The following is an 18660-nucleotide window of genomic DNA, read 5'->3' as shown; positions in this document are numbered from 1 at the left end:
CTGATGTGTGTCAAGATTACGTACATAGTCGACAGATTTCGGACCTTCGAGTGCTGGGTTTCCCTCATATCTGAATGACTTCATACTCGGGTCCTTCTATTAATTATTGGTCTGAAATAAAGGGAGGCATATCATGATACACTTCTGTCCTGAAAAAAATTTAAAGTGCATGGCACCGAGGGCAATGTTTTATATCCAAAAATATAATTTGTACCAAGTTTGTACTTTGGTTTTTTCTAATTACTGCTCTCGGGCAAGAACAAGTATGTCATGGTTCGATAAAACAGTTTTGAAAGTATGACAGATATTAATGCGTTATAGTTTTTCACTCTCTCCCAAATTTTTAAGATAAGAAGGCCACCAATCGTCGAGGTTTCGCTTACGGGAGCCATTGTTCCTATGATTTGCAATTTAGGCAGTGCTAAGAATACATTCAATTCGATGTATTCCAGTTCGTCGAAACGTGCGTTTCCCATTCGAATGTCAAATTCCAGGTTACGCAGGCAACCAGGTTGTCTCAATGAAACAAATTAATGTTGGAATCTAGTAATGTTAATGGAAGTAGGCAGACAAAAAGTGTAAATAATTAATGAAATGCTGGGAAGGAAAGAAAGTGCTGCCGTATAGTACGGTTACTAAACAGTAAGGAAATTTTTGTGTTTTTACCATCGCTGATATATTATATAATTTCAATGATTCTACTGTCGCAGATTGGAGTATAAACATTATACAACTCTTTGTAGACGACTCAGTAAAACATAAAAAAGGGGTGACGTGAAATTGATACAATAAATGAAAATGAAACGGTGATAAAATTCGTTGAAATTTCAACAGTATTTTATTATCCATTTCTTTTATTAAAATCACGTAGTTTCACTCAGTCCCACTACTATTGTTTTTAGGGCATGTACAAATAAAATCCTCAACCTTCATTCTCCGGCATGAGAATGAAGCTGTTAAAAGTGCTAAACAGAGAAAGAGAGAGAAGCGTACCTAATATATGCAAATAAATTTTTTTATATTGCTCTAAAAAAACAAATCTTGGCACAAAACTCGACTCTATGACAGGTGTTTAAAATTAAAACGGAGATGTGTCAATGATCAGGAATAAAGTTATATATCCAACAAAGATGACAAAAGCATTTGTGGAGTACTTCCTGAAATACATTTTCATTAAGGCATATATGATATCTGAAGAGGACGAAAATGTAACATGCATTTTTGTATATATTTTCGAAACATAGATAGAAACGTGACTTTAAAGGATAATGTAGAAGGTTGACTTTTATTTTGCAGTAATCAGTGTTCGTAAATACGATGCAGAAATGAACAACGACTGCCTATTTGACAAGGGTTAATGTTACATATTGCAATTACGACATATTGGCAATAAATTCTAATTTCCGCTACGGAGAAAGTCAACCTCTCTCTCTCTCTCTCTTTGTGACGTCACTGATCCTCATAGTTCGACTTTAGATAACCTGCATTCAAGCAATCTCCATGAGACGCCAGATAAATGTTGACCACTAAAGAACTCACCATCCCTCTCCCTCACACTCTGTAATCGTGTCAAAGAAATAACATCGTGTCAAATAAATAACAGAAAGATAGTTACAGAAATTTTGGCCTATTTTATGACAAATGAGGACAATCTAAATATTACTTTAGCATGGAGGATAAATCTGCCTTTTGGGGGAGTACGGCTACCTGATTGCCGTGCCCCTCTTCTGTAAGTGCCACTCTGCACAGGGGATGTAATTACTTCATTTGAATTATGTAAGAGCCAAGTCATCAAAGCACAGGTGACTTACTTAGCTACTTTACGCCGTAAAATCACAACAAATTCAGTGTTCCCGGAACCTGGTTGGCGTCATAGCTCCTTAGCACCTGATATCTATTGCTTGAGGGAATATACTCAGACGGACCTTCATCACACCTGACTACGGATTTTTTTTTTTTTTTTTTTTTTTTGCATTTTTAATGTGCACTAATTGAGAGCTATCAATTGAGATTTGATTCCATATTTCACCTCTGTTGATAATAATATTAATAAAGTTCCAGTCAACATCACCATGCAACTACAAGCTATTCAAACCACCAGGTAGGTAGGCCAGTATATTCAAAGTAAATTTTCATGATCATAATAATATTGAAGCAGCATATAAAGTGATAAAGAGTATTAAATTAATTAATAAACAGCTACGGCACTTAAAAGAGATCTAGCCGTGTCCTTATTCAAGCCTTATGTTTTGGTTACAGGAGGAATATGTTACCTTTGTTCCCTGTCACATGAATTATTGGTACTTTGAAACTGGTGAGATCAAAACTTCAATTGCCGAGACATTTAAAAATTTTCTTTTCGCAACACTTGATTATGGCACTCCTGCTCTTTGGCTAGCTGTAATATTCATACCTAACTTCGCTTCCTATAATTCAGATCTGCTATAGTTTTTCAGCCTAAAAGGAAAAAAAATCTATTCCTCTGTCAAAGTTATCCTCTAGGAAAACACTTCTCATGTTCTTTTACACCTTGACTATTTTCCAAGTCAAATGTCAGACTATTTTCCAGGTCAAAATATCTTCTTAATTGATTCCTGTCTATCCTACATCCTTGTTATTGAAGTCTTGCAAAATTCTTGGAATGGACACTTGCCCAATGCCCAAAATTATTTCTCAAAAGCATGTCAGAATTTTTCATGTTTTGGCATTTGCCATTGCTCTCTGATGGCCACTGAATCCGTACAAGAAATACTTCTTAGCTGAAGTATTCGAATAATTTCCTCTTACTTGATAGCTTGGCTGCAACTTGTTCCTTAATTGCCCTTTCACGTTTGCCTAGAGCTTGTGAAACCCTTCCAATCCTGTATCATAATCAAACCCGATGAAAATATGCTTCATTCCCTCCCTATATGAACATATCGAAAAGCGGATATTTTTCAAAGCTTTATGACGACGTTGTCTGTTGGTATCAGGATTTCAACTCTAATATTGGGAGCCTTCCACCTTTCCTTCCCTATAGCATTCGTCCTAAATCAAAGGCACTGCATGAGGTCAATAACACCACCGTTTATTTCTTCTCCTGTTTGTTATTTCTCCATCAACCTAAGGTATTGTCTGTTTGTTTGTATGGTGCTTTTACGTTGCATGGAACCAGTGGTTATTCAGCAACGGGACCAACGGCTTTACGTGACTTCCGAACCACGTCGAGAGTGAACTTCTATCACCAGAAATACACATATCTCACTCCTCAATGGAATGCCCGAGAAGCGAACCCGCGACCACCGAGGTGGGACGCCAATACTAACCTAAGGTATTACAACATCCTATGAGACACAGTGCTGAATTACCAATAACTTCATAACAACCATTGGTTTAACTGCGTCAAACCACTTGGCTATCAAGAGGTTTGACCGCGGAGGTGGGTTAATGCCGACGCCAAGTACAACTTCCCCGCTCTCGATGGGTAAACAAGTACGCCAAATTCGGCATTCACAGGAAATCTATAAACCCTCAGACGGGGCAAGTCGACGAAAATTTCATTTTTCCACTGACAGCTTTTGACTACTATTCCCCGTAGCTCTTATAGTTCCATCATGCACGAGAGAACTATCACTTTCTTCGAACATAATCTCCAACCTTTCTCCTCTCTTTTCCTCTTCTTGTTCTAATTGATACGTAAAGGTAATGACGCTAGACTGCTTGCTGCATCGTCTTTTGCTTATAAAAAAACAAGGCTATTTTAACGCTATGACAAATCAAAATCATTCATATTCTTTACATGAATCCAGTAAGGGAAGTTTAATTTAGACATACTGTAAAGCAAACATCACAAATTATAAATAGCGAATACATATAAGATAAGTAAGGAGCGAGGATTTATTAAAAATAAGAAAGACTTGCACATGAAAACAGTCAATCTCTAGTAGTACAAGACTTCCATCCGTCAGTCGTAGAATCTGATACGTGAAATGTCAGAAGGCATGTGATATTGGATTCCACACGCTGACTGATAACAGCTTAGCCAGTACCTTACTGACGAAAACACTAAACGTATGCAGGATAGCAACGCGAAAGAGAGAGAGAGAGAGAGAGAGAGAGAGAGAGAGTAGTTGTACCTAAGCCTAATTACAAGCGGAATTTGATCCGAACAAAAGCTGGCTATGTTTCATAGCTATTCGGCTTATGTTAATTGCCTATTTATGCATTCCTCGAAAACTAGGTATTTCCTCGTTGCCAATTATATGGTCTGGAATGAGAAGAATATAAAGGGAACCATTTATGGAGAGAACTCGCCTTTAAAATCTCTCGCTTGCATATTAAAAATACGAATAACACCAGCAGGGTTATTTTTTATTACAAACATTCACTTGTCTATTCTAAGCTCACAGATCAACTCGCAATTTGGAAAAAGTTGTGGACGGGATGAGATGGAAATGCTAATGGGAAAATAACCGTGAGATTTTAGCCTTTAGTAACTGACTTTGATACATTATTTTGGTAGATCCTGGAGTCGATGATAACTTCTCTTGGGACTTAAACAAGTTATAGCTAAAATCTATTCCTAACCATGAAGTGTCATACTGTGTGAATTTCACTGGGCCTTGTATCCTAATGAAGGCTATAGCATAACATACTTTTGTTGTGTCACAGGACTATTATGCCAAAATTTTTCATGTTATATACTCGTTTTCCTGTACCCAAGTAGTTCCTGCGATCTATCCTTTTCGTTAGATGACATACCATAACTGCAGGTTATTACAGCCAGCAATCTCTGATCTTCCTGAGATTTCAGCTCCGAGTACAAACTAATTCTTTGTAGATCTCAGCTTCTGACTGTATTCAACTTTGCATAATTCAAACTCCTACCATTCTCTTATCTACGACCAAGATTGCAGCTCAATGCCAGGTCTCAGACACTTCAACTCACTCTTAACATTTGTGCCGTCGCAGCGTGATTTATTCAAGAAAATTTCTCGATTCTCAAATTTTTCCTAAGTACTAAATTCGTAAATTTATTATTACTTATTACTAATCAGAAGATGGACCTAATTATGAAAGAGGCCTACAAATGCCAGTGACTTGAAATCCACACTTTCTGTTTAAAAATAAGTAATAATAAATATACGAATCTAATGCTGAAGAAAAATTTGAGACGAGAATATTTCCTTAAATCAATCCATTAATATAAAACAAAGATAAATAAATTAATTAATAAATATGGAGATGGAAATGTTAACAGATCATCAAAAGAATAAAAAGAACCAGAAGTGTTTTAGGGTAGTATTGCACTGCTCGCCATTGTCTTCAATGCAAGGGAAATCAATAAGGCATTGTCAGAATTCAGCTGTTTCGCGTTTCTTCTCTTTAGGATCTCAACTTTTACAAAGAGCTCGCATTCTTGTGCAGCCCAGGAGCTCAAAGAGATATTAGCAGAATTGCTGTTGTGAAGGTTATAAAGAGCTCACCTTGTGCAGCTCAGGAACTCTTAAGAGATAGCAGAATTGCTGTTGTGAAAGCCACCTCCTGGATAGCCTCTTACAAAATTGCCACCAAAGGATATTGCGAATATCAACCAACTTCAGTGCACCAACTCTGTATAACCTCTCACCTGAATGTGAAATCTTTCTCATTTTGGTATGTGCGGATCAACATTCTTTTCACCCTTTATCATATACAATGGGTATTTATACTAGATTTTTTTTTTTTTACGTCATTATATGGCTTCGAAAAATACTTTAATCGAATATTTCTAGGATTGATTCAGTAACATTTTACGTCTCAAAGACACACGGGTTTATTTTACAGACATTAAATCTCCAAAAGCAAGGTACATTAAAGCATATCTAAGAGATGACTCATAAATTTCCTAGAAGGCACATTTCCAACAATCTTATATTGTAAGAATGTAATGCTAGTCATTAAGGAATAAACTTGATTTTTTCCCACAAGAAAGCGGATCTAAACAACATGAGAATATGAAAAACTGAGAATATTTAGTACAGGTTTTCTATGGTATTTTACTCCAAGTAAGCAGGCGCATGTATTGGCATCACAACACGTATCAACAGTCTTGTTTTTTACGTAAACAATGTTCTCTTGGCTTGAATCACTGTTATTCACAGAAGTACTCTAAAGTAATTTTATTTTCGATAACTCGTATAGTTAGATGCTGCAGAAACGTTCCAATTTCCGCTAATTACTAAAAACTGGCACGTAGTGGGCGACAAATCTACCTGAATGCAATATCAGATAATTTGTTTTGATACGAACTTGCAAACTTGACATTACTTCAGGTACATCTCAACCATGACATGGAAAAACATCAAAATGTAAGGATAAAAAACTTTTTAAATTTCATCGGTATTCTACGCAATTAGAAAGATTTCCACCTAACTGCCATGGACTTGCACACAATATTACCTGAGGTAACAATTGCCACGAACTAATCTTTTGAAGTTTGTAAAATTAACTACCAACCTGACACTGAATTCACACAGTAAACTTTCTCAAGGACACCGTATTAATTCGAACGAAGAAGCTATGGATAAAAGTTTCGGTTTTAGGGTAAAATATGTTTATTGGATCGCCAGACGAACCGACGGACGCTCAAGGAAGAGCAGGCACGGAGGCTGCAAGACTTCCATTAACCCAGTTTTTTTTATCTATTCAGGTGAACTGAAAAATGGGCGAGTTTACGATGGGGGAGCAAAGTCTCCCTAAAGTGAAATCTATTTTCGCGTTGGTTATCCTACGACGTTATCGCATTCTTGCCATTATGAGGCACTCAAAGGCGGGAAAGAAAATCGATTCAGGAAGGAATGACATTTACGAGAGAGAGAGAGAGAGAGAGAGAGAGAGAGAGAGAGAGAGAGAGAGAGAGAGACGAGAGAGAGAGAGAGAGAGAGAGAGAGAGAGAGAGGGGGGGGGGAGGGGGGGGGGGGGGGACAGGATGGCGCAAAGGAAAGCTGAAGAGGCTAAGAGATGAACACTATCTAAGAGATAAACAATGTCTGTAAATGTATTTTTCACGTGACTGCATGCTGTTCTATATCATCATCAATAATAATAATAATAATAATAATAATAATAATAATAATAATAAACCCAACGCCAAAGGGATCGTAATTCTCAAAATATACAAAGGTATTAAGAGAGAGAGAGAGAGAGAGAGAGAGAGAGAGAGAGAGAGAGAGAGAGAGAGAGAGAGAGAGAGAGAGAGAGTACAAAAATTGTTGTGTGGCTTGAGTTTGTGTGCTTTGCTTCTCTAGCCAACAACAAGGGTAAATTAGATTCCTTAATCCCTTCCTTGGCGGCTAGCAAAGTAGCTTACAAAGAACCGGGTAACCCTAAGACCCCAAAAGTGACTCATATTAGTCATTCAGCCTCTATCTTCTTGATAATGATTGATTAACATCTACTATGGTCCCGTGGATATCTTATATGTGTATGATAATTATTTGAAAAAATTCATTTTATAACATTGCTATCCACAATATAGTTGATAACTGTCATGTTTGATAAGATTACTGACTGACAGATTTATTTATTTGTTATCAAAGACGGACGTCACAATTCTTTTGATTATCGGCGCCTAATATAACTAATCTTAAGATAAAAGATAATGACCTAAGTCCAATGAGCCTCACCTGCCTTTGCCGATTAGCGCAACTTTTGGTGGAACTTTAAAACCTTCATTTTAAGTACCCTCATATTAAAAAGCTGTAGTCTTTGGCTACACAGTTATCACAGACACGTCAGATTGGCAATGCCTTCCATATTTTCCTTTGACTCATATTCCGTGTGAATTTGGCATTCATAATAGCTCTGATCACTCGAGTCGGCTTAGTGATATTTCTCTTCTGAACTGCACTAGTGAAAATTACACACCATTTTATATTTCGGCAAAACCTCATCACTAGGCAGTCATTCAATTGCAAGTCTTATTATAACACAGTCGTCCTTGGTTTTTGAAGCCCCTTAGAAGATGCTAACTGCCAGTCACTAGTTTCTCATAAAAAACCGAGAGTTCTCAGCTTTTCACTATAACACTGTTATCATAGACATAAGGGCCTACAAGTCAATCTTGCATTTTAAGAGTTATGTACTTTATCCGAAAATGGAAACAAAGTTTGCTGGCTCTAGACTTTAGTGACGAAAAATGTTTTCCATCATTCATCAGACATAAAAGATATCTGGCTCGACACGATCATATGGCACTTCGTCTTTAATATTTGTAACACCATTATCAGTTTAATTCAAATGAACGTGATCGCAGAATAAGCGCAAAAATAAGACGATTCCACATAACCTCCCTTAGAAACAACACCATGACGGAAAGCTTTGGATAAAAATGCAAACAATTCCCAGCGTTTCCAAGGTTCCCCTCAGCAATAATAGAACAGTAAACATATGAACAGAGTTTACTTACTTCAGCTGCAACATTCGGAGAGGGTAAGTTCATATAGCCGGCGCCCCCTCGACCGCCATCTCTTCCTTGCACTAGTCCTGCGAATAAAAAGAAAAAAAGAGGTATCAATAGATTAGCTCGTTTTCGTGATAATATTGTTGGTTTAATTATTCGTAACAGCTATGCCAGAAAACTGAAGTACCCGGTAGATGACATACGCAACTTGGACACATTGAAAATGCTGTTTTTTCTGGTGTAAGGGTTAAGCATAATCGTGTTAATGTGTCGTATACTGAACATAATCTCATTTACTTTACCAGCAGTGGTCACAACATGATGCAGATGACATCAAATTATTAACATCATAATTTCAACTAAACGTTGGATTAATTTCTTTTTTTTTATTCACAATATCTTATCTGGTGTCGTGAGGTGGGTGAAATCGTAATTTCCTGCAGTCCCCGAGCTGAAGAATTCGTCTTTCGTAAGTTAGTCACCGAATGTACTAGACACCACTAAAGTAAAAGATTTTACTGCGTCATTTGACGCCAACGCGAGCACAGAAAAGGGGTTCGGATGGCATTTTAGGGACCATCTGCAATATGTCACAATAAAGAAAACGAAAATTTAACAAGTTTGATGGGGAAAGTTAGGTGAGGGCAAAGCGCAATCTGGAGCTTATATTGAACAAAATTGTAGGAATTATGTAAAAATACCGTGAGAATGTAGCAAGAAATGTCAGGTAAGATGAGATTATAAATTTAAAATAGATATAAAAAATTTATTATCTTAATCCCTTTACCAGTAAAGCTACTGAAAGGCCTATACCTTAGTCGCAGTGGCTGAAGAAGACGACACATCTATGAAAACTGCTACAAATACTAAAAGATGTCTTTAATACGTGTCCCCATTTTGGCACTCACCACTAGATTCGGATGCGTGTTTTCTGATGGACGATGCTGCTAAATGGATTACAACAGATGGTTTAGTTATAGAAAGATGTTTGTTATTTTGTGTGTGGAACTGGGGTACAGGTATGTAGTTCGTAAAAAAAAAATATATGCGGTATCAATAAGGAAAGTGCTAATAGGAAATCTCCTCTCTCTCTCTCTCTCTCTCTCTCTCTCTCTCTCTCTCTCCAAAATTTCGAGCGCTTCAAACTCTTACCTTTAACCTTTTCTCTCCTAAAATCCATAAATTCACAAAGTGTGCCGCTTGGATGGGAGCAAGGCCATATATATACATGGTCAACGCGCTTTATGAGGATGGTCACTACCGCATACTGACCTCCAAAACTAGGCTTCCTACATAAAGCAGTATTATATGCACCTATGTATACTTGATTCATTTGCAAAACATTTTCCCTAACTGATAAATGGCTTAGCAGCCTAGGATGTAGACAACCCTGTAGTCATGGCTCAATCAAGGATGAGAAAATAGCTGAATAAAGTAACCTCTGAGAAACTTCAGACGCTCCCAGAGAAGCCTCATCAGCTGTACATCGTAATGAAGTACACTTACCCAACACTAACAACATTGAATTATGTCTTTACTTTCACCGAATTAACGCCTGTCACTCGTCTTCCTGTCTTATATACACTCACTCGTCCAGCTACACTCTTTCTAACATCTATTCTTTACATTTTACGTTTGCAGAAACTTTAAGGGTTTTCGCAATTCATCTCTTTGTATTAACACTGTAATCCAAAAACATTTTATATTCCAAGATGTATTTCAACATTACATTAAAAACACATATCTAAACATACAAATACTTAAGAAACATGGAGAGATATCACACTGACGCCACATAAGCCTTTCAGTCGTCCGGGCACATTCATTCATTCGACAGATTAGCGATTCAATTAAGTGCACCATAATTTTATTTACATCAACAGTCTTCCGATTTCACAGTTTAAGCTTTATACGACCTTCCAATACATTTTTGAGCACCACTTGCACAAGAATATTCACCTCTGAATGAAATTTTAAAACGCCCGCAACTTTTGGTTCTGCTTCTCATAAATCGTCGACTTTTAACAACAGCTTGTCTGCGCTTATAGTTCTTGCAAAATAAACCATTCATTTAGTTCATGCAAAATAAACCATTCATTCTTTCATTCACGACTCTTTCTGCATTAACTTCTCACTAAAATGATTATTTTCTATAAAGTCTAGCTCATATCGTTGTATGTCACTTTACCTAGAATTATATTTTAATCTGCCAGTTCCTATTTATCCTTTCAACTTTTCTCTGGTATTTTTTTTAACTTACCGCGTCTAACTCGTATTGATAATATTCTCTGACTGAATGATAAAAGAAATATGGACAAGTTTGTATGTACTTCTCATAAAACCCTACTCATTTCATATACAATAAAAATTTTCATAACAATGAAAACTGTAAAGCATTCGCTGGGTTTCTGTATTGACGAACGTTCAAGGACATTACTCCCTTACAATAGCCTATCTAGGCTGGTATAGCTTCCTCCATTTGATTTCACACTATAACAGCTGACCTCGATAACAGTGTAGCTTAGTATACATGTTTGCCATAGTTCGTTTATTCCCCGTCACCCTTTAACACTGTTTTTTGTTTCTTGAATAATATTTTTAACGCGGAAAATCTATGACGCTTGATTTATGAAGATAATAACACAAAACACAGAGACTACTATAAGATTCAGAAATAAAGCTTGCTCATATATATATATATATATATATATATATATATATATATATATATTATATATATAATGTATATGTATATGTATTATATAAATATATATATATATATATATATATATATATATATATATCTATGCTTAAAAAATCACAGTAGATGCACGTGACTTCATAAATAAGCGAATACCACGGGAAATGATAGCCAGGAATCCAAGCGCTTTCGTCTTTATTCAGACATCGTCAAGGAGCAACTAAAGTACAATCGGAGAGGAAGGCTGCATATATGAAATTCCTTGCAAAAAAGTGATAAAATCTATACGGACAGACTGGCAAATCTCTTTCACAGCGTCTTAAGCAACATCAATATTCTGTGAGAACTGGGCAAATATCGGAATGCATTATTTGACATATGAGAGATTTAGACATCCTATTAACTTGAGTCAAGCAAGAGCCTTAGTCCCATGTAATGACACAGTTAAAAGGAATATCATTGAATCTTGTTTTATCAAGTCAAATAATAGAAATGTTCTAAATTTAAGTCTTGTTTATTTAAACTTGATGCTTTCATAATGAAAAAAGTTGTAGTAAATATAAGCAACAAAAATTAATATATTCAGTTTTTACATGTTTTGGACTGTAAAGATACTTTGTAATTTCGGTTAGGGTCAGAATCTGTTTAAGTTTGTGACCGTGTGATATCCGATAATCCTGGATTATCCCTTTTAATTTTTACCCTTTTGATAATTAACCATCTGGTATTCCTGATCTTGTTTGTACCTGAGGCCTTCCTCTCCGATTGTACTTTAGTTGCTCCTGACGATGTCTGAATAAAGACGAAAGCGCTTGGATTCCTGGCTATCATTTTCCCGTGGTATTCGTCTTATTATATATATATATATATATATATATATATATATATATATATATATATACATTGGTACTGGTCAAAATGCATATATCCCCTCTTTGACTGTATAAAATATTGTTGTTTATAAGATTGTGGCAACATTTTTTCCAGATTTCCTAGATAGCTTAGAGGGATAGGATGTTTTAGATGTGTGTTTTAGATTTCGCCATAACATAAATGTAAAAAGAATAATATATAATATATATTATATATATATTATATGTATATATATTAATGATATAGATATATATATGATATATATATAGATATATAAATGTATATGTTATATGTAAGTGTATATAGTATATCTTACATATATATATATATGATATTATATATATATATATATATACTAATATATATATATATATATATAATTACATTGGTACTGTCAAATGTATATATCCCGCTTTGACTGTATAAAAAGTTTGTATAAGATTGTGCAACATTTTTTTCAGATTCCTAGATAGCTTAAGAGATAGGATGAAATTTTAGATGTGTGTTCAGATTTCGCATAACATAATGTAAAAAGAATAATATATAACGTAGAATGTAGAAAGAGAGAGAATATCTTTGTCCGTTCAAAGGTAGAGTTGTTTTTCAAAATCTGTCAACACGTTTGATAAGCGAGCTCGAGTCTTCATTGTATTTTGGGATTCTGTGATCATGTGTGATAAGGGACTTCTTCTTCAGTCGATCGAGTCGAGTACGTGTCTTTTTTGAACAGCCTGGTCTCGTACGCGTATGTCTTTGCCAAGTGCCACATGCAGATTACACATTTTGTATGTAAAGTTGCGTAAGATTTCGAAGCTTCTAGAAGAATTGTTGCCCAAAAGGTTTTGTGTCATCTCCTGTCCAGCTTCCGTAAGGGAGAAGTTTTTCATTCGGGCTTACATACTTGAGGCATTCAGATCTCTCTCTCTCTCTCTCTCTCTCCATCGCATAGCACTTTTGATCTTAAAGTAACGTAACAATTTCGTACTTATTGAATGGTCACTTGTAATTTGTAAATTTCAGATTTGATATTTCTTAGAGTTTATTTAGTAGTATTTAGTGTTTTTTGTGGAATCTGAACAAACATTGTTGTAACGGCGCCTGGTTTTGTGAAAGTGTGAAGAAAGAAAGAAATTTGTATACCAAAAAGGTAAAGTGTGTCATATTTTTATTAGTTGCAACTTATAACTGACAGGAACAGTGGTTTGGTAAAAACTAATAACTGATGGTTACAGTGGTTTGAGAGAAACTATTTACATTTTGACACATTGCAAATTTTTGTGTTTAGTGTTTATTCATTTGAAGTGATTTTTAGGTTTTGTGCATTTGTCCATTTTCTTATTGAAGTGTGCCTTTTTATTTTATGTTCTGTGTGATTAATACTTTTTAAATTTTGGTATTGTCAACATTTTTCTGTATTTTCAATTGCATTCACAATTTAATTGACTTAGTTATTTTCATTAATTAGTCATTGCACATTTAATTAAATTTAACACTTGTGAATTAATTTCCATTCACTTAGAATTCTTTTCAAGTTTTATTATTGTTTAGCACTTGTGAATTAATTTCAAATTTTCAATTATTGCCTAACACTTTTGAATTTCAATTGAATTAATATTCTTGAATTTTGTGATAAATTAATTTAGATTTAATTTTACCTAATTGATTCAAGAATTAATTAAACTTTACTTTGTTTTCAAGTAACAGTAATTTTCCCTGATATTGTGAATTTCACTTATGAATTTTGAGTTTAATAATAAATTTTTTTAAATTTTAAAACATTATAAGTTTTAATTTTCATTTTTAACCAGTATATTTGCGTTTGATTATGGATTATATTGATGTTAGGTAGAAATACAGAGTGGTAATTAATCTGTTTTCCTTCAATTAACTTGAAGTTACTTAGAACCAGGGAAGTACTTCTGAAATCAGGGAAATACTTAGACTTTTAAAGTTGTTGATGGAGTGATGCCCTTTGATTAATCTAATTACTTACAAGATTACCTCACACCTGTTTTGATGAACTTAGTCTGATTTTCTGCAATACTGGTAAGTTGTTAAGGGATCACTGATGCCTTTAGAGTATTCAGTCGTTTAGTACCTGGCTTTTGTGAGGTATCAATTAATGAATGGTAAGTGTGGTAACCAGATACTTGGCACTTCATCACAATATATATATATATATATATGATATATATAGATATATATATATATATTATATATACATATATATATATATATATACTATATACGTTTAAAGTAACGTATATTATTTTTTTTTTTCAGTCTGACCGAGAATATTATCAAGATGAGTGAGACGAGATAAGATGCATGAAAGGAATTATAGAAAAAATAATAACGGACTGGAAATTGGGAAAAAATATATGTATATTTATGTGTATATATAATATATAAAGATATACATACATACTTCCATATGCGTATATGCACAAATACATGTGTATGTGTGTATATATATATATATATATATATATATATATATATAATATATATATCATATATATATATACAGAGGCCCCCTCTACATCATAAACTAAAATTTAAATGGAAATAAACAAAAGTAATTAAGAACAGGTATTTATTCAAGTTTCTCTCTGAGTATTTAATATTTTGTGTGGCCTCCATCTGCCTTTACCACAGCCTGTATTCTTGAGGGGTATTATTTCAGCAAATTGCAAAATAGCTGAGACTCAAACTCCATTTCCCTGTGCACTTCGGTCACCTCTCTTCTCAGGTCGTCGAGGCTTGGTATACCATCATAGTTCACTGTGAGCGCTTCAACATGATCCTTTAAGATATACCAATGTTTTCACACACATTAAGGTCAGTAGAGCTACCTGGAAATTCACTTGACGAGAGGAAATCGATACCACTATTTCGAAGCAGCTCCTGTGTCTGAAGAGCCTTGAAAGGTGCCTTATCATGCAAAAATGTAACTTCTTCAACAGATAACAGATTTTCAGGATCTTTGGGGAAAGGAAATACTCCACCAGTAAGTTCGGTTTCTATGGAGTATTTGCTATTCCGTGACTGTCCTTTTTCTTTGATGAACTACATTAAGGATATCTAACAACTTGGGGATACCGCATGTCACTGCTGATGTCATCCAACTTTGCAACCCAAATGATGTCATTTTAATGAATTGGCTTCCTGACTGTGTAAATGAAGACTTCATCTGATGCGGCAACATGATAAAGTCAGCTTCATCCCAATCTTTACGAAACGAACCACAAAACCATGCATGGTCTTCTCTCTGTTGCCGAGTGATTTTGGACTTGCTGGTAACATGAAATGGCTTGATCCCAGATGTTTTCAACTCACGATATACAGCACTATAACTTCTCTTCTTTCCCCTTTTTGTTTCTAGTTCAAGCGCCAATTTATGTAGACTTTCTTGGTCTACCCACTGCCTCAGCTATGATATCTTTGAACTCCTGAAAAAGGACTTCAGGCCTTCCAAGATTCTCACTGTTTTTGCAATGACATTCATTTGGACTTTTGTTCAAGTTTCTTTTAACAAAGGATTCATCATTCTCTTTTAATATATTTAGCTACCCAGGAACGTGAAATGAAGGATGCGTCAGCATCCCTGGCCTCTCTGAAGGTTATAGCCCGGATTCGGTCAATCCATCTGATTTCCTCCGAGTCGTTGGCCATAACTGTATCTAACTCCGTCACTCAGTCTGAAAATACAAGGAATGTAAAATGAAAAATAGCTTAATAGAAACTCAAATTAATGTACTTGGAGATAGGCTATAGCAGAAAACTTCATAACTTTTCATTTGTTTTGTGGAGGGGGGGCTCTAATTTCGAAACACCCAGTATATATATATAATAATATAAATATATATATATAAATATAGAATATATTATAATATATAATATATATAATATAATATATATTCCACGATAAAAAACAAATCACGACAGTGTTTCTTCTTCAGTTTCTCCAAATATAAAAAACCTTGAACCCTTTTAATAAGAAAAAAAATAGATGCAAAAAATTAACTATCAGGCAAAAACCCACAAGTTGTAAAATAACGTTGAGAATCTGTGACAAGACTGAAGCAGTTATGCTTTAGAGATCCACTCTTATGCGTACTTTTTACAGCAGATATGGTATGAGCAAATTTGAAGTTGCTATGTCTAACATTTAGAAAGACATTGTTTCGCTGATATTAAACCACTAAATGGATGATTCTTATTGTTAATCACGTTCGTGACGTCAGTTCCGTTCGTGGAAGATCTAGTGAAGTGTATGTCTCCAGTTGTCCTGTTACGGGTTCTTATTTGATGATGCAAATACTAAACAGTCACTTGTCGGTGAAAATACACACACAAACACAAACACAAACACACACACACACACACACACACAACACACACACATATATATATATTATAATATATATTAATATATATCTATATATATCTATAATATATATATATATACTTATATATTATATATATATATATATATATATATTATATATTATAATGTTATATTTTAAATATATATATCTATATACCGTATATATATATAATACTATATATATATAGTATAATATATATATTGTAGACGTCATATATATATATTATATATATATATATTAATATATATATATATTATATATAATATATATTATTATACTGACGTTCTTCAGACAGACATTTACTTATCCCTGTCAATCTTAATCTAATCTCATCTTTTTCCACGTAGAATGATATAAAAACTGGAATCTTCATTCTCACAATCCTGACCTCTTGGAATGCTTTCGTAACGCTCCTGAAAAGAAGCTTCAGATTCAAGTGTACCTGAAACTCCCTCATTCAGACCTAAAAATAATGTCCCTCGTCAATCGTCATCTATGGAATTCTTGTCTGCCACATTCATACATTTAATATTTTATTCCTAGAGAATTTCCTGGGCTCTTGTTGAGGCTGACTTTCTCTATTCGAAAGGTAAAGGAGCGGGCGAGAGGGTGAAAATGACTTGACGGCATTGTTAAACTGAAAATAATATCCTGAGCTGTCAAAATACTGCCATGGAGACAAATTTGTTTCCTGAGAAGGACAATTATGGGAAGTCCTTTGGTGAAATAAAGGATTATTTGTGTTAGAATTGCCAATGTCCCCCCCAAAAAAAGTAGATTACAAAGAAAATAATATTCTCTCTCTCTCTCTCTCTCTCTCTCTCTCTCTCTCTCTCTCTCTCTCTCTCCTACTCACACCCAAACAAACACACAGAATACTGAGATGAATCCAGCCTATTGAAGTAATGTAGGAGGATTTGTCGCCAAAGTCTAACGCCAGAATTAACCTTAATCACCTTCCATGATCAGACGAGTAAGCACTGTAAGTACTTTACACTCTTTCATAAATAATGAAACCCTATTTTCATTCATACTTATTTCAGAAGAAATCATCGTATTACCAGATAGTCGTTATTTATCTATAAGTGAAATAATTGTTATATTCAAAATTATCTTCTCTGTTTAGCTCTTCATCACTTCCCAAACTTCCATGTTGTGTTGCTACGTCAATTCAATCAAACGCACCAATCAAATTATTATAAGCAAATAGAGCATAATTGTTATGTTGTAACTAAGCTGGATAACAAGCTCAAGGTAAGGTATTTATAAATACTGATCAATTCTGTGAAGAGCAATCCGTCAATTTAAAGCGGTTAAACGTGTTCCATGAAGATATTCTACGTATGTAGATTCATACACATACATGCATACATATACATAAAAGAACAAGCAGCTATATAGATAAGCCTTTTCAATGGGAATATCTAATTTTCTATCATTTGGAAGGATACATTTTCGTGTGTGTCTAAAAGTTAATTCAAGGTAAGAGAAAATCATTACCAAAAACCTTCAATAAACGAGCGTTACCATTCTGGTTGTTGAATATTCAGGGCCAGTTTTTACACACAGAAAAATATCCACAAAAACAACTTGACGCATTGGGCAGAAAAGGCCATCCGCACAATATTAAAAAAGATAGAAAAAAAAACATCCTGAGAGAATTCGCTACGCATAAGTAATGAAAGTAGGTCGACAAGGTGTGATATGAAATCATCTCTGTATTCGCATACAGTTTATTGAGAATACTTGAAAAGCAGAAAGGAGTTAAAATTTGGATAATACTTTGAGATAAGGGGGAGACTGACACTGTTGAAATGAAAACACTATATATCAGGGTGAATTATGTCATGTGTGAAGGTTCAATAAACTTGTGGAGCTAACTGGAAGGACAAGAAATATCATGATGACTGTAATAAAATAAGGATAAATCCCTTAGCAATCTGAATCTGCATAATAACTACGTTATTGACAAATTCCAAAATTGTTGAGATTTATACTTATACTAATACAGCTAGTGCAACAACAACTAATATATTAACAGTAACGTCTCTAGAAATTCCAGCCTAACCGTCCGTAACATAATGTAACCTGCCCTAACCTAACCTAACCTAACCTGAAGGAGATAATAAAAATAACAATAATAATAAAAATATCAACTTAGTCCTCCTTAACGTTCCTTAACAAATTGTTTAAAGAATTCAATCGAATCTCACTCATCAGTCCTGGAAAGGCAATAAAAAAATGAAACATGGCCTCGATACGAATAACGTTGC

General features: G+C 34.5%; 1 protein-coding gene across 1 annotated transcript in view; it reads right to left on the bottom strand.

Moving 5' to 3' along the window:
* Positions 1-18660, bottom strand: part of LOC135212045 (rho guanine nucleotide exchange factor 11-like) — a 792100-nt gene that overhangs the window by 328718 nt on the left and 444722 nt on the right. The window contains exon 3 of the mRNA XM_064245362.1: positions 8429-8505. Coding sequence (XP_064101432.1) covers positions 8429-8505 — 77 coding nt within the window. The remainder of the gene's footprint in view (positions 1-8428; positions 8506-18660) is intronic.

The sequence above is a fragment of the Macrobrachium nipponense genome, chromosome 40 (assembly GCF_015104395.2).
Source record: "Macrobrachium nipponense isolate FS-2020 chromosome 40, ASM1510439v2, whole genome shotgun sequence".
Lineage (NCBI taxonomy): Eukaryota > Metazoa > Arthropoda > Malacostraca > Decapoda > Palaemonidae > Macrobrachium > Macrobrachium nipponense.
Note: the sequence above shows the minus strand (reverse complement) of the source record. Positions and strands in the feature narration are given on the sequence as shown.